At 36.9% G+C, this 21,199-nt stretch overlaps 1 protein-coding gene across 2 annotated transcripts; it reads left to right on the forward strand.

Moving 5' to 3' along the window:
* LOC109724104 (eukaryotic translation initiation factor 2 subunit gamma-like) lies at nt 318-9,205 on the forward strand. Of its 2 annotated transcripts, XM_020252787.1 has the most exons (9): nt 318-581; nt 1,212-1,346; nt 3,176-3,237; nt 5,576-5,688; nt 5,991-6,093; nt 6,873-7,100; nt 7,195-7,413; nt 7,651-7,911; nt 8,520-9,205. In XM_020252787.1, exons 2-9 carry the CDS (start codon nt 1,241-1,243, stop codon nt 8,820-8,822), a joined length of 1,395 nt encoding a protein of 464 aa, XP_020108376.1. In that variant the 5' UTR covers nt 318-581; nt 1,212-1,240; the 3' UTR covers nt 8,823-9,205. The 2 variants fall into 2 exon arrangements, with proteins under 2 accessions (XP_020108376.1, XP_020108377.1); XM_020252788.1 differs by lacking the exon at nt 1,212-1,346.

Genomic DNA, 21,199 nt, shown 5'->3' on the forward strand with positions numbered 1-21,199 from the left:
TTTACACAATCACTTCTGAAAAATTATTTTTATCTAAACTCAGCCAAATACTTTACAATTTTTAATAAAAATAAAATTAATTTTTTAAAAATTATTTTTTCAGAATCTAATCCAAAAGAATCCTTAATCCGATGCATGTTTGAGTTTAAATCCGACTCATAGCATAGGACTCGAGGCAGTTTGGAATTGGATCAGATTACATAATCATAAAACTAAACCAACAACACTCGAGTCAATCTTAGCCCTCCAATTTTGCTTGGACGGCACGAATCCTCCCTTTTCTTTGACGTATATATTAGTGGGGTGAAAACCCTAGACCGCAACGAAACCCTCCTTTCCGCTCAACCCTAACCGGCTTAACCCCGCGAGTCCCCCCTTATCCCCGAAAGAGACTGGGGTTTTCTCCCACCGCCGAACTCCTCGTCGTCGTCGTCTTCCTCCTCGGATTCGCTCCCTCGAAGATCGCCGCCATTAACGGCGTAGCGAAGCCCTCCTACCCGTAGGGTTTCTCGCGTCGGATTCCTGAACCTTGCACTAACTCTCTTCGCGGAAGCTTTTCGACGCCTCTCGATCCGTCTCTTGTAAGATCCGGTTCTTTACTGTTTTCGTATGCTCGATGGCTTGTTCCCCGCCAGTTTTGAGAATTTTGGGAGAAATTTCGGTTTTTCTTGTGCAATTTATGATCCGCTAATTTTTCGTATTATTTTTTTATGGAATAGCGATTTATCATTTCTCATAATTTTTAGTTGGCCCTAGTTCACATTTTTCTCTGGATAGTTCCATTCTCTTTGTTGCAAAAGTTTGGAGTATCTAGAATAGTGTTAGAATTCTTTGGTTGTTAAGATATTGCTCAGTTAGCACTTAGGTCGATTTTAGTCCTCAATTTATTTTTAGTAATTGCTGAAATGTTTGGCCAGATTCAATTTAAACATTTTTCTTCACTTGGATGTAGTTATAATTCGTAAAATTTGTGATGGCAATTGTTGAAACAAGCTGGTAGTGTGGCAAATTAGGTTGTAGTTTGTTTGAAGAAATTGATACTTTTAATAGCGATCTAACAAGGTTGCCTTCGCCACAGTTATTTGGTGGTCTTTGCCGTTTGGAATGCTGTCGAAGTGTTTAATGTTGCATTCTTGTGTTTATTTGCATGTTCATGGAGTTTATGTAGTTCACAGAGAGTCTAGCTATGAGTATGTTGTTTTCTCTTTCAGACTTGTTTAGTGCATCAATTTCTGCAAAGATGTCGCGTAAAGGTTTGATGGAGCAGGATTTAAGCAAGCTTGACGTGACAAAACTGCATCCGTTGTCTCCGGAAGTTATTTCACGTCAAGCAACGATAAATATTGGTAATTTTTCTATTTATACATACTCTGATTGCTTGTCATTTAATAATTTAGCAGGGCTATATAGGTGTTTGGAATGTTTCTGCCAGTTTTTTAAGATGCTAACCAAGAAAATATTAGATGGTCAACCAGAATAATTGGAACCCATGCATGGCATATTGCAATAATAATATGAGTACATTGTGGGAGTACAAAAAAGTTATGTTTCTGATCAACCAGTGAATTTCTGTTCTTAATTCTTAAAGTTATAAATTTGCTAGAAGCTAGCAAATTGGGAGGTGAAATGTTTAGGACAAGAAGCGTCGTTACTCTCGGTTGATTTTTTGCCACTGTAGTTTTGCCACTGTAGTTTTTCTGCTCCTGAAAACCGATCTTCTTTTCCACAAAATAAACTGTCTTTATATTATTTTCCTCCTAACTCCTTATTTGAATTTTTTATGCAGTCATCATCATTTTCTATTACGAAGATATCTTTGATCAACTATTGTGAAGAAGAATTGGTCGAACATAATTTTGTGTCTAAAGGTTTTCCCAAGTAATGAACACCTTAAAGTGTTTTTCTATCTCACGAAACTCATGTTCCTTGATTTTTGTCATCTCAATACATAGAAGAAAAGAACTTTTTTATCTGCTTGTATTGTAATTTTTGGTGTGCATTTAATGTATTTTCAATACAGTGGAAATTGTAAGTTAGTGCCCGATTATTTTCTTCTAGAAGTTGGACTGAAAAATGTTGTATGGAGTTTCTTTCTTTGTATTCTTGCTGGGTATGGAAAATTTTTCTTTCGGTGAGCATTTAATTAGCTGCTAAATGATCTGTTGTTTCGTTGTAATTAATGAAAGTCGTAAAGATGGTACATTTGAGGTGCACTGGTTGAATATCTTTTAGCCTAAGAGGGATTATAGGCTAATATTTGTGTTCTTTCTTTTCAACTTAGGATTAAGTGGTTACTTGTAAATTGTGTTCAATGCACAAATATTTAAATTTTTCCCATCATGTTCTTCACATGGTTTATTGAGAAAGTTGCAGACGATATTTTTTTGTCAGAAACCATCGACCAGCTATCATGTCTCTTTAATTGGTGTAATATTCTATCAATGATCTTCTTGTACTAGGATGATCACTTTTGTTGAGTGAGTCTGGACTATGTTGGCTGATATAGTAGGCCAGAGTGTGTTTTGACTTTCAAGTGATCACTTTTGTGTTGCCTACTCAATGTAGAAGCATTACGTTCTCCAAAAAGGAGATTTCTACTCTACTTTACCTGCGGTAATTACTAATCGTTGGCATATGCTTCTATGCCAAAATTGGACGGCACAAAGTGAGTTGGGCGTGTTAGTTGCATGTGGCTGTCTAGATTTTTGTACAAGAAAAACTGTACTAACCTTCAAAAGACTTGTTATGGTTATGCAATTTGTGGTTGATGGGTACATGTATGCTCTTTTCTATGGTGGTTTATTTGTGTAGATCTATTTGGAGACAAGAATAATACTATATTATAATTTTCTTTAACCTTTATCTAGACTTAAAAGTCGTATGTTCTTATGGCATATGTATAATGAAAGTGGTACAATTAGTTTAATTAGTTTGTGAAGCAGTGTCATGAGATCTAAAAGCATTAATGTAACTTGTGTAAATAATGCTCTTGCATTAATGTAACTTGTGTAAATTTCTGTTGGATGCTTTCATTATGCTTTTAGTGGTTTAACTAGCTTGAATTTTAGTGGTGGTTTTTGTTAGTAGCTATCACCTTTTGGTGTCCTGTGTTTCGCTCCGATGCAATTTCTATCGTTATTACTTGGGTTTGATTCTTCCTACGTTAAATGAATAGGTACCATTGGTCACGTGGCCCATGGAAAATCTACTGTCGTAAAAGCCATATCCGGTGTCCAGGTACTATTGCATTTATTTTGGTGACAATCTTTTGATCTTTTTTTTTTTTAATTAACACTTGAGGCTCCTTCTGCTAGGGGTGTGTTTGTTTCACTGAAAGTGGAGGGGTGAAGTGGTTTCGGCTGAAAATGCCCACTTCTGTTGTTTGGTTACCGTAACTTTACCTTCAGCGGAAACTCAAAACTCCCCAAAATAGTGCAATTGACTTTGGCTCACTCCAAGGCCAAAGTCAATTATGGGGGGGGAAGTGAGGAAAAAATAATAAAATATTAACCCATCTCTCACACCTTCAGCTTTTACGCTATTCCCTTCTTGCCAAACAAACAATAGAACTGGGGAACTTTAGTTCCCCAGCTATACAAACAAACAGCGGAGTAGTTTTCATCGGAACTCTAGTTCACCCGAAAGTCTACTTCAATTTGAACTTAACGAAACAGGCCCTAGGTGCATTCTTGTGATTTGGACATAATCTTTTACTAAAAAAGTAATTTTAGTTGCATGTCAACTAAGATGCAAATATGAGTTGTTCGATTTGATCAAAGAACAAAATATCAGATATCTATAGATTCACTTTAACATTTTACAGGAGGTCCATTATTTAACTTTCAGTATTTCTCAAATGAGGTAATTGATGAAAAGTTTCTTGTCAGATCTTGCATGTGGAGAACTATGATCAAGAAATATTTTTTCCCCTTTTTTTTTCTTTGATATTTCTGGACTTTGTGCCCTTAGGTTGGGTTTTCTTGGTGGATAGATCGCCGGAGATAGGTAGGCTTCCACACTACCTGATCAAACAGAATGTCAATAGGTACTACTCCAAGCTAGAGTTTGCTAGGTTAAATATCCCATGGCAGCTTTACCTACGAGGTAGAAGTTCTATGAGGTATAATGGAATTTGAAATCCTCATGTGTAAGACATTTTGCACAGGTAATCTGCTTTATTCCCAACCAAACATAGTGGGGGTAAAGGATAGAACTGAAATGCTCTAGAAGAATACTTTTCACTATCCCCACGATAGAAGCCCCTCCAAAAAATACTTTAGATATTTTCCATGTTACATGTATTAGTTTGTCATGATAAGATGGGGTAATTAAGTGCCTATTACTGTATCACTTTTTCACTGAAGATTTGAGAATATCGAGGCAGTGCCTTGGTTGAAATACAAGTGAGAGAAAGATGAAAAGTGTATAAAAGGCTTTAGCAAGAATGGGAATGCGGAAATCTGTAGTGGCACTAGCAAAATATAACGGATGATTCATGGTTACCCATTTCTTGGGCAAATCCATGAAGTTGATGATATGATGTTCAATGGATATTGGAATGGCATAATTATATATAGATTTATATACACATCCATTTAAAACAGACACATATATGAATAAAGATAGAACTAATCACATTCATCACGCAGTGCTTGCAAACATGCATACGCACATGATAAACATGCATGTCCGTAAAGAAAATATTCTTGCTACAGGCTAGTTTTTAGTTTTGATCGAGTAACAATGTTGCAACTTATGTTAGTGTATATACCTACACAAGCATCTCCAGTTTCTTCAGCAACAAAAGCTAAATTGTCATGATAAATTGACTCTAATTTTCAATTAGCTTTATGATTGTTATTATTTGTTGATATTTTGACCCTCTTTTGAAACTGTCTGATAAATAATCCTAAAAATATATTGACGGTAACCAGATTTTTCATTTTTTTCTGATTGGATAAATAAAGCAGTAGCCAATAGGTTTGCATGAACTATCCTACAAGTATTGTAAGGTATGCAATATGGAAACTGTTAGAGTATCGAAGTATTTGTGTATCATAAGGAGATCTTCTTGAGCTGGTAAAAGTTCTATTATTGGCTGAGTGGATTTCTTACCAAAATGTTTGGTAAGTTTTGTTCATTACCCTCTCTCCTCTTAGATATCTAACGTGGATGAGTACATGTAGCCTGAGAACGTATCTCCTGCATTTTTTCTGAGAGCTACCAACTACATGTTCCTTTCAAACATTGTGTTATTATAGTTTTTAAGTTATGATTGGTTCATAGAACCCATAAAACCAACTGAATAGCTAGGCCAAGTTTCCTTGGTAGTTGGCATAATTTGTTAGTAAAAGCATGTCTTGTTGCATAATTATATGGCTATTTGCCTCCACCATATTGATAAAAAGTCTTTCATGTACTCCTTTTTCTCTAATCTATTTGAGGTTGCATAATTACGCTGCTATTTGGAACTCATATTAATAAAATTGTGTTTTATATACTTTTTTTTCTGCTAATTTAACTAAATCTTGTTTCCACATTCCTTACTTAGCCTTTTTTTTTGTGTTGCTTCCAGACAGTTCGCTTCAAAAATGAGTTGGAGCGTAATATCACTATTAAATTGGGGTATGCCAATGCAAAAATATATAAATGTGAAGATGAAAGATGTCCTCGACCAATGTGCTACAAGTATGGTTACTGTCTAGGCTTCTGCACAATATTACTGCTATATCAGCATTTTAGTACCGCATTCTTTTGTATTTGCTAGATTATATATATGCATTGATATGTGGAATTTTAATATTACAAAATAGAACGGGTAAAACATGAGGAAGATAAAGTAAGAAATGCCATACACAAACCATGAGATCTCTGTGAGATCTTTTCATGTTGACTACCTTGTCTTTAGAATTCTTGTTAAAAGCCTTCTCAATTCGTGTGGAGCGTTTTGCTTTTTCACTGTTGACAAGTTTAATTTGTACTGTATGCAGGGCTTACGGAAGTGGAAAAGAAGACAGTCCTCTCTGTGATGTCCCAGGATTTGAAAACACCAGAATGAAGCTTTTGAGACATGTTTCATTCGTTGACTGTCCGGTATGACATCATGTTGCTTTTTTTTTTTGCAGTTGAACTGATCTCTTTAGTTTAAAATGTTCTTTCAAAATTATTGTGCTAATAAGATGTGTCATCTGGCCATATATCACATATATATGTTGGTCAGATTTGCTGTTTTGATTTAAGTTCAGCCAACGGCTGCGGGCTGTGGATTTTGTTAATAGTCGAAGTACTAGTTGATAAAGCCATTAATCCGAATTTAGTAAAGAGATTGTCATCAGAAAATGTCGAGATTTCTTTTACAAAAGGCAATAAATATTCTCTTTCAGAATGCTTTTCTACGAAGTAAGCATAACTCTTTTCTTCCTATTTTCATTTCTACTATGGTTTCTCCCAATACTTAGTATCTTCAGTGCAGATACTACATTTAGTGGTTATAGAAGGAACAGAAAGGGACAAAAATTCAACCTTTGTACAACAGTTTAATTTTTGTCCCTTTCTGTCCCTTATCTCTATAATGAGCAAAGTGTCACTACTAGACATGAAAATCTTTCCCACGATTTGCTATTCAAGTTATTAACTATATAATGCAGACATGTATATCTGATACTGTATCAGATATATCTTGTGAATTTTAATCATGCATGCCAATGTGGAAATTTCCATTTTCTTTTTCATTTTTTATCGGAGGGGGCAAGTAGAAGGATTAGATGCCTGGAACGTATCATGTTTGAAACTAGCATCTCCATAAATGTAATTTATATGCTTCACAAGCAGTTCGCGCCACATCTCTATTAAATGTTGCTTTTGCTGAATAGGGGCATGATATTCTTATGGCTACAATGCTTAACGGAGCTGCAATTATGGATGGAGCACTTCTTTTGATTGCTGGTAATGAAAGCTGCCCCCAACCTCAGACTTCTGAGCATCTTGCCGCTGTTGAAATCATGCGTCTCCAACACATTATCATTCTACAGAATAAGATTGATCTTATTCAGGAAAGTGCGGCAATTAATCAACATGAAGCTATCCAGAAGTTTATTCAGGTAGGGTTTCTAGGGTTGCCTCTTTTGTACTACAGATCAGTTTCCTCTATTTTGCCCTTTTGTAACACTTGCAAGTGTTCAATGATATGAACAGGGTACGATTGCTGATGGGGCTCCTGTGGTACCAATATCCGCCCAATTGAAATACAACATTGATGTTGTTTGCGAGTATATTGTCAAGAAAATACCTATTCCTGAGAGGAATTTCACTTCACCGCCAAACATGATTGTGATTCGTTCTTTCGATGTGAATAAGCCTGGTTCTGAGGTTGATGAAATAAAGGGTGGCGTTGCTGGTGGAAGCATACTGAGGGTACGCTAAAATACTGAACTGCATGAAGGCATACATTATTATAAACCTAGTTTTGCAAGAAAACCTCGTTTCTCCAATTGTTCGGCACCAAGTGTATTTTTTATTTCCTGTTTTGATTGCAATTGTTGTTTCTCTTGATATTTTTTAAAATTGTTTCTCATGCTTAATTATTTAACATATCATGCTTTTTGTGATTACTGTGGTTATATAGCTAAGTTATGTATGTATTCAATGCAGGGAGTATTGAAGGTGAACCAGTTCATTGAAGTCCGTCCTGGAATTGTGATCAAAGATGAGAGCGGTAACATTAAGTGCACCCCCATATATTCAAGGATTGTTTCCCTATATGCTGAGCAGAATGAGCTACAGTTTGCTGTGCCTGGGGGGCTTATCGGAGTGGGTACTACAATGGATCCTACACTGACCCGTGCAGATAGGCTTGTTGGTCAGGTTCTTGGAGAAGTTGGATCTTTGCCCGATGTTTTCGTCGAGTTGGAGGTTTGCTCAATCTCATGATTGTTTTTCAATTTTGTGAAATAATTAAACTTGCTGAAGTATAATTCAACTGCATCTTTCATCATTATCATTGTCTCAACTCCCAGTGACGTAGGGTCGAGTAGAACTAGGGCTGTTAACTGAGCTCACTGCTTTCCATCCCAAAATTAGGCTGAAAAAGTGTTGGATTGATTACCTTATTCAGTAATAAGCTAAGCTCGAGCTTAATCTAGATCACTTTTATATGGGCTGCTTAAGCTTGAAAGATAATCTAACTGCCAAGAACAAAGTGTACTGAACATTGTTTAAATCATTGTTTACACTTTTGGAGGAATATATGCTTATTCTTGTCAAACAATCTCAATGTTACTGTAAGGAACTTGGAAGCCTTTTCCAAGGACGTTTTGAGCTAAGTGCTTATAGTTTGCCCAACTGGTGAAGAGAGTATATGAGTGAGGTAAGATAGAAAAGTTAATGCATTATCTGCACCGGAACTGGTCTCTCCATGTAGAATATCTGTAATACAATTGCTCATGTAGAATGTCTGCCTGTCTTAATATTTTTGGAGTATCCGCATTTTCTGAGTTCTTTAACTTTTGAATGTTCTGCAGGTGAACTTCTTTCTGCTGCGAAGGCTTTTGGGTGTAAGGACGAAGGGCACGGAGAAGCAAGGAAAGGTGTCGAAGCTAGCCAAGGGCGAGATCCTCATGCTCAACATCGGATCCATGTCAACGGGCGCCCGTGTGGTTGCCGTGAAGAATGATCTCGCGAAGCTGCAGCTCACTGCGCCTGTCTGCACCAGCAAAGGTGAGAAGGTGGCACTCAGCCGACGAGTCGAGAAGCATTGGCGGCTTATCGGCTGGGGCCAGATCCAGGCTGGTGTCACTCTTGAAGTCCCCCCTTGCCCAATCTGATAACCTCCTCCCATTTCCTATAAACGAAGTCATTACCAGCAAAATTAAAGAAACTTGTGAGAGATCGATCTAAGTGGGACTGAGGGTAGAGAATCTCTGCTTATAATTTTCGAGTGGTGTAGAAAAAATTTGGTTTTCCCCACTTTTACCTTTTTTCTTTTGTTTCAAATTATCGAGAGAATGCAAGGTTCTAGAGGCTATTTTTGTTTGTAGTGGAATAATAGCTTCTTATTTGAATGTCTATTTGTGTGGATTATTACCAGATGGTAGCCTGTTGCCATAGTGCTTTTCAAATGAATTGGATTAATTAGATGACAAGGTACATGATTTGCTGTTCCAAATGTTTTTTGTGTTGTTATTAAGAGCACTCACCTTGTTAGTAACTATATTGCGTCCACTTCAGCCTTTTAAGGTTTTTCTTATTTATTGTTCTTTCTTTTTAAAAATTATATATGCCAGTGGTAGTGTCATGTTTGTTGGTTTTGCCTTCTTTGATTTGAGAACATGAAAATTTTGAGGGGCATGCGTGAGCACTTTTATCGTGCATAAAAGTCGATGATCTTTTTCGTTCCAACAATTAACAAGCTGACATAAGAATCAACGGCACACGTCACACTCATTTGAGTGATATTTCATCAGGGGGTGGTCTGTGTTAAATCATTCAGTATTGCAATTTCTTTAGTAGTTTCTCCCTACTAGTCAAAAAATTCGAAATGTCATGTTATGAAAGGCCAGAGGCCCTCGTTTTGACACCATTGATGACTTTAAATTTATGGACAATAGAGAGAGATTGTGAACTGTCTTAGAAGTATTTTAATTTTAGTAAATAATCTAAATGCGGTACAAATTCCTGATCTAATACCTGTTGATACTGTTGCTTTACCAGTAGCAGAGCAGCTTTAGCTAGTGATCAAACTATTCAGTAGCTTTAGATAGTAACTTGTGTTCTCAACTGCTTCAGTAACTGGTGGAAAACATTCAATCAGGCGGATGGATTAAAGATTGAAAAAAGCTATCATTCTTCAAATTGATGTGTTCTGAACTGTGCTATCGACGATAAATCCTGATGTTATGAATGGATAAGTTCAATGAAAATAAGAGTCATTTGCATGAGGAACTAAAGATTGTCTATGCCTCGTATCCTCTGAAGAGAATCTTGTAAAAGATTTTTTTATGAAAGTAGGTATCAGCTTTTAGTAAATGACATTTTTTGATAAGATATTTATTAGGATCTTTGTATTAAATCTACTCTTTGCTTACATACATCATAATTTGATATTGTAAAATTTGGTTGTCATTGTGCATGCATTGCTATTTTGTGGGTAAAATTTCAATACTGGTTCCCTGAAAAATGAGTCAAGTTTCATGTCGGTGCTCAAATTTTAATTTCAACATTCAAGTTCTTAAACTTTTAATAAGATTTCAATTTAGTTCGTATGCGTTGTGCGGTATTTGATTTTAGTCTGTTGGAATAGTGAAAAATGTATGAAGTAGAAAGATGAAAAAGCTTTCAAGACGTGTAGCAATGCCACTTTCCTTAAGGCTTAATCCGTCCCCACGGTTCAATCAATTTGGTGTACACAGGGTCAATATATAAACAACCTCCTAGGATACAATGAAACACAAACCTTAACTGCGTTTGCACACACGAAATTGAGCTTTTGAGCTCTCACTCGATTAAGTTGTCAAAGAAATAGAATAAGAAAACAAGAATAAAATTATTATGAACGGAGACTTAAAACTCTTCAAATGTTTTGTATTTTTGCAACCAACGCTATGTACTTATATAGATCACGAACGGGTGCTTCATGAAGTGACTATTCATAAATTGGTGTTTCGTGCAGTGGCCTTTCAATTGTGACTTTTCATTTTTATATGAGTCAAATTTAATGAATGTAAGAATTAATTCCAACGGACGTATGCTCGAAGAGAGACATTATAATAAAGATGTGTTTTTTTTATGTCATATCCTTTCATTAAAGAGAAATGATTCGGTACTTTTTTTAAAAAAAAATAAAAAAGATCTTAACCGTTCATTAATAGAGGGTAAAAATGTAACTTTAATACTTAGCAGGTAAAAGGATTATTTTATTCAAGGTTAATTTGGTAATTAAATAATACAATATTTAAAGAAACTTTTAATTGAGGTCCTAAATTTATGCATTAATTAGTACTAATTTAGGAAATTAATTGATTAACCAAATTTATGAAATTATTAGGCATTAATTTAGGAATCTACTTTAAATGTTTTAGTGTTTCTCAAATTATGCATTAATTTAAATTATAGAAATTTTAGAAATAGTTTTATTTCTAAATACGATGAATTTAAATTTTAAAAATTAAATACTTAAAATTTAAAAGTGAAATTTAAATTAGAGGAATTTCATATTACTATTTAAAAACTAAATTTCTACCAAGATTTAAAATACAGTTTATTCGCACCAGTTTAAAACGTAATGCATAAAAAACTTAGAGAGTAAGATTTCTACAACTAGATTTCTCTAGAGGAATTTCATATTACTATTTAAATTTTAAATTCAATGATTTAAAAACTAGATTGAACCGATTGATTTGACTGATCAGACTTTGACCTATTCTATCAAGAATCTGATTTTAACCTATTGAACCGAATAACATTAAGAACAATTTGGAACCGGTAAAGATAATAAATATTTTAAACAGAATAATAATTTAACTGTTAGAGCTAATAAATATTTTAAATATAATTTTAAACATATAAATTAAAAAGATTAGAATTATTGGTGAGAAAAAAAATAGTTAGGAATTTGAATTCGAATCTGACTAACAATCACAAAACTTATTTCCGAACTCGACGGATTTCAAAAATCCATATCCAAATTCAAAACTGACCAATTTTTCGAAACCCAAAATCAAACCTAAACTAGAAGACTAGAATTCAAACAATTATTTCTGTTTACCATATTTCAAAGTATTTATATGAAACTTAAATTTTTAAAATATAAATTTATATATAATATTAAATTTTAAATTTAAAAGTGAAATTTAAATTAGAGAAATTTTATATTACTATTTAAAGTTTAAATTCAATGATCATATTGTCACATTATTTGAAAATTTTCTTATATGAAATGCCAAATTATGAAATGAAAGATAGAGAGAGCAAAAGGAAACAAAGAAAAAATAAAAATTTTGAAAATATAGTAGATGTAAAATGACTAAATTGCCCATGTATTAAAAGACAAAAATATCCTTTTTTGAGGTACCTGGTAACCGGTACCTCTCCTAAAGTGACCTGCTATTGCAGGTCACAATTTTAAAAAAACTAAATCTGAGTCGTTGAATACGCGTGAATGAACGGTAACCAAAAAAAAAAAAGTATAGAAGCATTACTCTTCATTAAAAGTCACATCCTTTCATATTCACTCTAAGAGTCACACTCTTTGATTAGAGTTGCATCCACTCATTAAGAGTTGCATCCATTCACTAAGAATCGCATCCATTCACTATAAATCAAAGAACAAAATATATTATTTTAAAAATTTTCTTACATAGTCTACCTTAGATTAGAAATTGTTGCATGTTCGAATTTCATCTATTTGTCCATACACCATAAATTCGTCAGTTTTTGATCATCTTCATACTTTCATTTCAGAGGTCCCACTTATTTAATAAAAAAAATTATAATTCAGTAGACAGTAGGGTTTAAATATGCAATTAAAAAGTTGTTAATAAATGTGTGGTACATATAGGTACAAATGCACTGTAGTAAATGTATGGAAGAACTAAAATGAAACTCTTTGAAGAGCTTAGGGGTTGCTAATGTCGAAATTAAAAGTTTGAGAACCAAACCGAAACATGGCTGAAAGTCTGGGAAGTAGTGGCGCAATAGCAAGAACAAAAAAGCATATGCATAAACAATCCCAACAGGACAATTATAAGGACTTTTTTCGAAAATAACCCTATAAAATTTTGTATTTGCCAAACTAACCCTGTGAAATTTTTATTTGTGAAACTAACCCTCCTCTCGCCACGTGGGCGCCACGTCAGGGATTCCTAAAAAAGACGATGAATCGTTCACCGTCTTTGATATTTGTTGTGAAGGCGGTGAATGGTTCACCGTCTTCATAAGACGGTAAACCATTCACCGTTTTTAGTACAAATTCCTACACTGCGCAAATCTTTTCAAGTCCATCCATAATATGGTGTCCTTGATAAGACGGTGAATCGTTCCCCGTTTTCTCGAGGGCACAGAAAAGGCGGATTTGAGAGGGTGGAAAGGAAAAAGGACGGAAAGGAGAATTTTGCACTAAAGGCGGTGAATGGTTCACCGTCTTTAGAACGGTGAACCATTCACCGCTTTTAAACAAAAATTACAAAGACGGTGAACGATTCACCGTCTTTTTGAGGAATCCCTGACGTGGCGCCCACGTGGCGAAAGGAGGGTTAGTTTTACAAATAAAAATTTCACGGGATTAGTTTGGCAAATACGAACTTTCACAGGGTTATTTTCGAAAAAAGTCCCAATTATAATTTCCTTTTTAACAGGCCTTTTTGCTCACTAAAAGCTGTCTGTAATTTGTAAGGAAAAAAAAGAAGAAAAAACCCGTGGCTTTTCTACGGAAAATATACATTTTATGAGCTTTATGAGCCATAGTGTTTTGATAAACTTCAGAGTATGTGGAGCTCGTACACTGTGGCTCAAGTAAATCCCCACATCAGATGGAGCCCAACCATTAAACGGTTGAGTTCAAAAATGTAAATCCCCGCATCAGATGGATCCCAACCATTGAGCAGTTGAGTTCGTTAACGTTGTAGACAGTTTACCAGCACAGCTGCGCTCTTTAGTTTAAATGACTGCTACATACTCCAGAACGCATTCACCAAAATTTTTTGAGTCATTTTTTGGTTCATTTTCTCTGCTGTATGTTCTATGCTGTCATTTGAGCCCTGCATTGTCTTGCTACTGCATTTAAATGTACTACGATCATTTGTTATTGCAACTGAGGTATAATTTTTTACTCCATGGCAAATTCTCAAAATCAATATTTGAGGAAAAGAACTTCATCTGTGAGGTGATTTTGTTTAAAAAATGCGGATTATACTTAATGCAATGGTGAAAGTATATTTGGCGATTGTCCTAAACACCTTAATCTCGTCTCCCAGCACCTCTCGATCTCATATTTTGATCGACACCTATGGTTCTCGCTCAAATAACCGGAATGCAATTATGTACTTGCAAGACCGACAGTCTCTAGAGCAAGTGGCAAAGGACTTAGTGGTTGGTACCTGAGACCCAAGTTCGAATCCTAGTTGGTTCACATTTCCAGCTAAGTTTATTTCTAAATGAAATAAACGAAGCAGATAGCGTGCTACCTATTTCTCTCAAAAAAAAAAAATTATGAATTGCAAGGTTATTTCTATAGCAATGGTGGATTTGTGATGGGTTCACAAGTTTGTAATTTTTCACACCATCAAAGAAAAAGGACTATTCATTCCATATAAAATGTCTCAAATCCCCATTTCCCATTATGTGGATAACTACTAAGTAGTGGAGTAGTAGATCCAACTCCCCATAACCATTCCCACCATTTTTCCATAATTAACTTAATAAAGCGGGTAACAATACTAACCTAATCCACTAGGTTGCCGATCAGTCAAATAGGGCCTTTCTTAAATGAGTCATATAACTCAAGTCTAACAAATTTCTCACCTTGTAAGAAAAATGACTTTACGTACAGCCTCTAAGTTAGCTCTTCTCGGAATATAATAAATCACCCCCTAGGTGAAAAGCATCAGGTCTGAAAAATTATGATTACGAAGGCCTTGCAATGGACTAAAATTTAGTTCACGCAAGTTATCACAAAGTAATAAACCCAATGTCTTAAAAAGGCCTCATATATAGGATGCACGTTCAGTCTACATAACATACATGTAAAAGCAAAAAACTGAGGAAATACAGTAGAGTTCAATAAACACACGCATCAATTCTTTCTAATCAAGAACCTTTGCTTTACATATTATATTTATACATCAACTAAAAAAAGATTTTCAAGATATTAAATAACTTGAATTCCGTTAAAAACACTACAAAGAGCTTCATAAATTAGGGAAGTTTTCCTTTCATCATTGAAAGAGAATATGGTCTCGTTAGCACTGCTCTTTATTAGCACCCCTTCTGGTCAGTGGCGTTATCGTTCCTACAAATCGACCCATTTATCCCTCTCTCTTCTAGGGATAGAATTAATCGAGCAGGATCAACATGACCGCAGAGGAACAATTGTTCATTTGATTGCTTCAGTGGCTTCTTTCCAGAAAGGAGATACTTTCCATTACTCAACAGAAGCTTCCCATTAACCTTCCAGTAATCTTCGTAGCTTAAGCTAAAATGCTAGGTTTGTTGCCAATTAGAGTTCAAAAGCCTTCTCACGAGTTTGGTAAAAACATAATTGCAAGTTCTTGGAGCAGTATAAGAATAAGAATGAGGCGCCTTCCTTTATAGTGCAGTGACATCTCAGAATTTCAGGGAACTGCATATATTTAGCGCGTAAAAATTAAAAAAAGATGAAAAATGCGATATTTAAAGAGAAGTAAAAGACTACCAGAGTAGCTCCAGTAATGATTGAACTTTCTGCATCCTGCTAAACAAAGAAGTGTCGTCCTACAGTGAAAAAGGAAAATGGAAATCACTTTAACACGAGATAATCCGCAATTCTAATTAAAGATGAGTGAGAGCTTTCATCGAACAAAAGTAAAATTGGACAAATTTTGCAGAAAGTGGACGAAAGACTACCACGACAAATCACAAAGGTTTCTAAGTATTGCCATTGTATCTCACACTTCAAAGGGTACTGACCTATATAATCCAACCTATATAATGTAATAACGCTTATCTACTCATGCAACACAATATTTATTTTGTAAACTTTCCAAAACTCCAATTTTCTGTTGGAAAATCTTTCTGATCTCTTAGTAAAATTTTCTTTAAAAGCTATTCAAAAGTTTAATTTCAGTTTTTAGGAAAATTTCGAAAAGAAATTAAATAGTAAATACTGTAAAGAAAAGGATTAGAAAAGGCCTGTGGATCGAGCTATGCAGAGTACTGTCCTAGAAGCGAGATTGCCCTTCCACGTGCGAGGCTTCTCGGCAATCACTTCTAGCGATACAACATCCACATTCCACCTTGTCAGCATGCTTTCAAGGTGGCGTAAGATGAGCCCAATAAACTTTAGATTCAGCAAAATATTAGAAAGCTCGGTGAAAATCAGCGCAAAAGATCAATGACGAGAAAATAGAAGAAGCGGAGGTAGAGATTAGGGTTTTATTCTCAGGTAAGCCCAAGTTGAGATTGAACTCTTGTAACCTTCTCCAATATATATCAAGCCTACCGGTCCGTGATATACGGATATGGGTTAGGGCTCCCAAAAATAAAGATGAAACAAAAAATAAAAATAAATAAAATAAAATAAACCGGGTGTCTGGACAGCGTGGGTCGCCGCCCGCCCGCCCGGCGCGGCTCGTGCTCGTGCCGTGCGTGCATTTAGTCGAGAGCATAACTCTCATTTTCTCTCAAGCAACTAATTTGAAAATGAAGGAGTATAAAAATAACAATAACATACTTTTAGTTTTCAATGTGAGACTAATCTTCACATGTGAAATCTTAGTATGGGCTTCCAGGCAAAACCCATGGAATATTGGGTTGCCCAGGAAGCCCATGAAGTCTTAAAGCACCAAAAAACCCAAAAAATTCTAACATTTTCAGCATCGGCCTTGTTTAGAACACAAATCAACTCCTATCTATCTTTAGCAGCTAAAGTGCTTATTATGATTTAAATAAGTTCCAAGATAGGAACAAGAACTACCAATACATAACATGCATGAAGAATTAGACAAACACTGCCAACCCGATTATTAAGACTACATAATCAGCATTTCACCTTATGAATGCAAGACTAATAAAAAAATAGATAAACAACAAGATTCATTAATCAAGTTTCTTCCTTAAGCAGCAATCTAATGGAGTACAAGCCTAATTAGGTGAATCGACTCTGATACCAACTGTAACGACTCGGACGACTAGCACTAATAACTCATTGGGCCCAAATCATCGCCCAAAATGCTTAAGCTCAGTTATTAGTTCTAGTGCACCCACCATATATAAGGTGCTTGCACTTTCCTACATTATTTGTTTTAGGCCTTGACGACCCATCAGCCCGATCTTAGACATAGCACAACACAGTCATGCGATGTGACGCCCACCTCACACTACCGGCTGGTGAAGCAGCTCTGATACAAACTGTAACAATCCAGTTTGCTAGCACTAATAACTCGTTAGGCCCAAACCACCGGTACAAACTTCTTAAGCACAATTATTTGTTTTAGTGTGCCTGCCATATATAATGTCACGACCCGCGACCACCCGCCTATTTGGTCGAGGTCGCGGCACCGACAGCGCCGAATGGACAGGGTTTTTCCTGTACTACGGACAGAGTCTCCCTTGTACATTCAAGGCATCGCAATCAATACAATACAAAGGTTCCAACCAGGAACAGTACTCAACAAACAGATTGCATAAGGAAGGTATCAACAACATAACACATCCTATGTTATTACATACATTCACATTCATTGGTTTTACATCACAATTCTCATTTGATTTCTTCCAAATACAATCTAGTTATTACAAATTTATTTACAAGTTGATATATTGTGTTCTTTTCATTCCCCATACCCCTAAGCTATGTCGACGGGGTACTGCTAGCTCTGGTCTCTGGGTAGGGCGCTATTTATGGAGCTAAGCCCTTTCCTCGCGCCGCCGCGCCGCTCACGTGCGAACCTGTAACACCCCAAAACAACGTGGGGTGAGAACCAACTCCATGATTCCCAGTGGGTACGGCCACCCAAGGAAAAAGCTCGACCAAAAGATTCAAGGAGGCACTGCAATCATGTTAGTCCAAAAACATCTATAGATATATATATCATCATGTTATTATGCAACTAATAGATAACATGCCTCGCAATATGCAATATGTATATCATGCAGTTCTATGCAATTATGCAACCATTCAGGAGATCTATTGATTCTACATTCAACTCAACTAGTCTTAGCTCATGTTATTTGACTCTAAGGTTTCTACTACCTTAGTTCACCACAACTCAAGTTCAACTTGCTTCTAAGGTCTCTATTACCTTAGCTCTTACCTTTATCACTAGCTTTCAAGGTTTCTATTAACCTAATCAAGCTAACCACCCGACTCGGCCTTGAGTCAATCATCTGCAGATAGTCCGTGCACTAGCCGCCCTCTAAGACTTAACCAGCTGGCGGCGAAGTCGTCGCATACGCCGAACACTGGTTCAAGTCCCTTGAATTGGCCATCTGGCGGCAAACGAATTGCACCTCACCCAACAATGGCTCAAGTCGATATGGCGGCATAATCCACAAACTGGCTTAATCATCCGGCGGCAAAATCGTCGCACACGCCACGACAATGGTTCAAGCCCCGGGCGGTGATCTCTGTGCACTCACCTCCCAATCCTCCCTTGGTATCAACCTCGGCGGCGAAATCGTCGCACACGCCCTAGCCTTGATACCAAGGTCATCACAGGTCCTGGGATTCCAGAATCCACTTCTACGGGTCGAGGGTCCATAACCAAACCTATGCTGTCGACCTAGAACATCCTAGTGGCTGCTACCACTATTCTCAACAACCTAGGTTCAAAGCCACTCTAGGTTTACTATATCACAACCTAGGTTACCAAAACTCTAAGTTCTATATCATCACTACCTAGATCTCAGCTTCTAGGTTCACTGGTTCAATCTATGTTCACTGACACTAGGTTCAACATCCCTATGTCCGACCTATGTTTATTAACACTAGGTTCGATATCATTCCTGTTCAACCTATGTTTACTAACACTAGGTTAGATGCCACTCGATCTAATCGACATCCTAGTTGTCCAATCGAGTATTACGGTTATACATTCCTGTTTTCCAATGTTATTTCTCTAATCAATCTAGAGTAATCAACCAAGTTCACATGCATATATAATTTCACAATGCTAATCACGCCCTTTATAATCTCACAATGCTAATTATACATTTATAATCTCATATATCATTTTATATGCATCTACTTAGCATTTGCATTATATTATCCACATGCATTATCTAGCATTAGCTACATGCATCAACTTAGCATTTTAATTTATGTCATCAACATGAACTTCATTCCATGCACTATACTCACATGCATTCTTTTAGTGTTAATTACATGCATCCATTTACATGCCTCATTTACATTTATATGTATCAACATGGATTCTTAACTTTCTTAGACATAAAGGCGACTTAGTCGCTTCGGTAAGCACAACCCACCTTAACTCGCGTTCCGATTGCTTGTCGACACTTGCAATCGGCCTCCCGCGGCACCAGTATCCGGTACGGCCTGATATTGCAACTGCGCCTCAATCGTGCTCCGCTTCGCAGCCCCGGAAATTATAGGTCTTCGGTTATGTGCCACGGTGCTCCAAATCCATTTCCACGATTTTACGACATCACCTTAGCCCTCCAGGCAGAAACGAAGCTAAATCGCTTGTTTCTTTAATATCTTTATAACGGCTCAACAGATCGCCGAACCGACTTCGTCAACGCATTCGTTTACCTAGCAATTAGGTTTACAGAGGTATAAATGAGATCACACCCATCTATTTATAAAACCCCATTTCAGAGCCCTACATTCCAACTAGGCAAAAACCTATCTTTAAATCTCTAGATTCTAGCATTTATCACCTATTTAGCATGCTAGGAATCCAATTAAACCACTTCTAGAGATCAAAACCACATATCTAGGGATCTACCATGAGAGGCTAAGAAGCTTACCTCTCTAGGTTTGCTCCAAGCACGAGGAAGACGAAGGAGAGGATGAAGATCTCCTTCTTGATCTTCTTTTCCTTCTTTTTCTTCTTTCTCTCCTTCTCCTTCCTCTTCTTCTTCTCTTCTTCTTTTTCGTTTAGAGAGAGAGAGAGGGATGGTGTTGGGGTTGAAACGGTGAGGGAAAGAGAGAGAGATGTTCTAACCCTCTCTATACACTTAACCCATGCAACAATTGCATAAAAATCCCCCAACAAGTCTCTTCTCGCAACAGCCCGAACTGGGCATTTTCGGGCTTCGGGGACCGGTCCTTGGATGAGGGATCGGTCCCTGAGAGACCGGTCCTTGGCTGAGAGACCGGTCCCCGAAGGTCCAGAACTCAGCCTCAAGGACTTAGCCAAATTTTCAGCATTTTCGTCCGTTTTCGTCCGTTTTCGTCCATTTTCGCTCGTTTGACCTCCGATTCTCTTCAAATCAAACTGAGACTCTCCAAACATGTTTTTAAGTATGCTTTTATCATATTTTCATCCACGCTAATACCGGATTTAGCTCATGGTCCAATATAGCCTTTCGGGTTCCGTTTTCGCGCCTACGCGCACCGAAACGCTCGATTGCTCCCGAATTTCACCGAACTTCATTGGAACTATTCAAATGGCTCTCCAACCAAATATACACCGTAACTTCATGATTTTAGAAGTCCGGTACCTTACATATAAGCCCCTCACGCTCTTCCACATCACCCATTTTAGGCCAAGACCACCAGGCGATGTGACGCTCACCTCACAGTTCTAGCTGGAGAATCGGTTTTGATACCAACTTAAATGACCCAGCCTGCTAGCATTAATAACTTGTTGGCCTATAGCACCGGCCCAAAATGCTTAAGTCCAGTAATTAGCTCTAGTGTGCCTGCCATATATAAGCCCTTCACACTATCTTGCATTATCCTTGCCCGCCACATATAAGCCCTTCACACTATCTCGCATTATCCATTTTAGGCTCTCACAACCTCATAAGTCGAATCACACAAAACCCAAGGCCACCGGGCGATGTGAAGCCCCTTCCATGTCCTAGGGTGTCACCCATTCTAGCCTTATATACCCCATACCATACCCTTGGCTATCTGATATGGGACTCTTCCCTAGCCTTATATACCATCGTTACATCCCAGAGGGTCACTCATCCTATGGCTAATTCCACCCAAGCATGCTTAACTGCAGAACCTAGCACTAATAACTCGTTGGGCCAAATCCATAATCCAAAATGCTTAAGCCTAGTTATCAAGTCTAGCTTATCCAACCTTATATACCCCACACCATGCTTTTGGCTATCCGATGTGGGACTATTCCCTAGCCTAGGGTGTCACAGCATGGGCTTATTTAGGTTAAAGGAAAAAAAATGTTGTCTCAAAAGAAATTTGAAAACATATTCTGAAATTCCCTAGCCTAGGGTGTCACAGCACGGGCTTACATACTCGTTTAGGCATGGCAATAATAAGCGCCAGCAAAAACATGAGTTATGTACATAATTG

Source organism: Ananas comosus, linkage group 18, assembly GCF_001540865.1.
Source record: "Ananas comosus cultivar F153 linkage group 18, ASM154086v1, whole genome shotgun sequence".
NCBI classification, from domain to species: Eukaryota; Viridiplantae; Streptophyta; class Magnoliopsida; order Poales; family Bromeliaceae; genus Ananas; species Ananas comosus.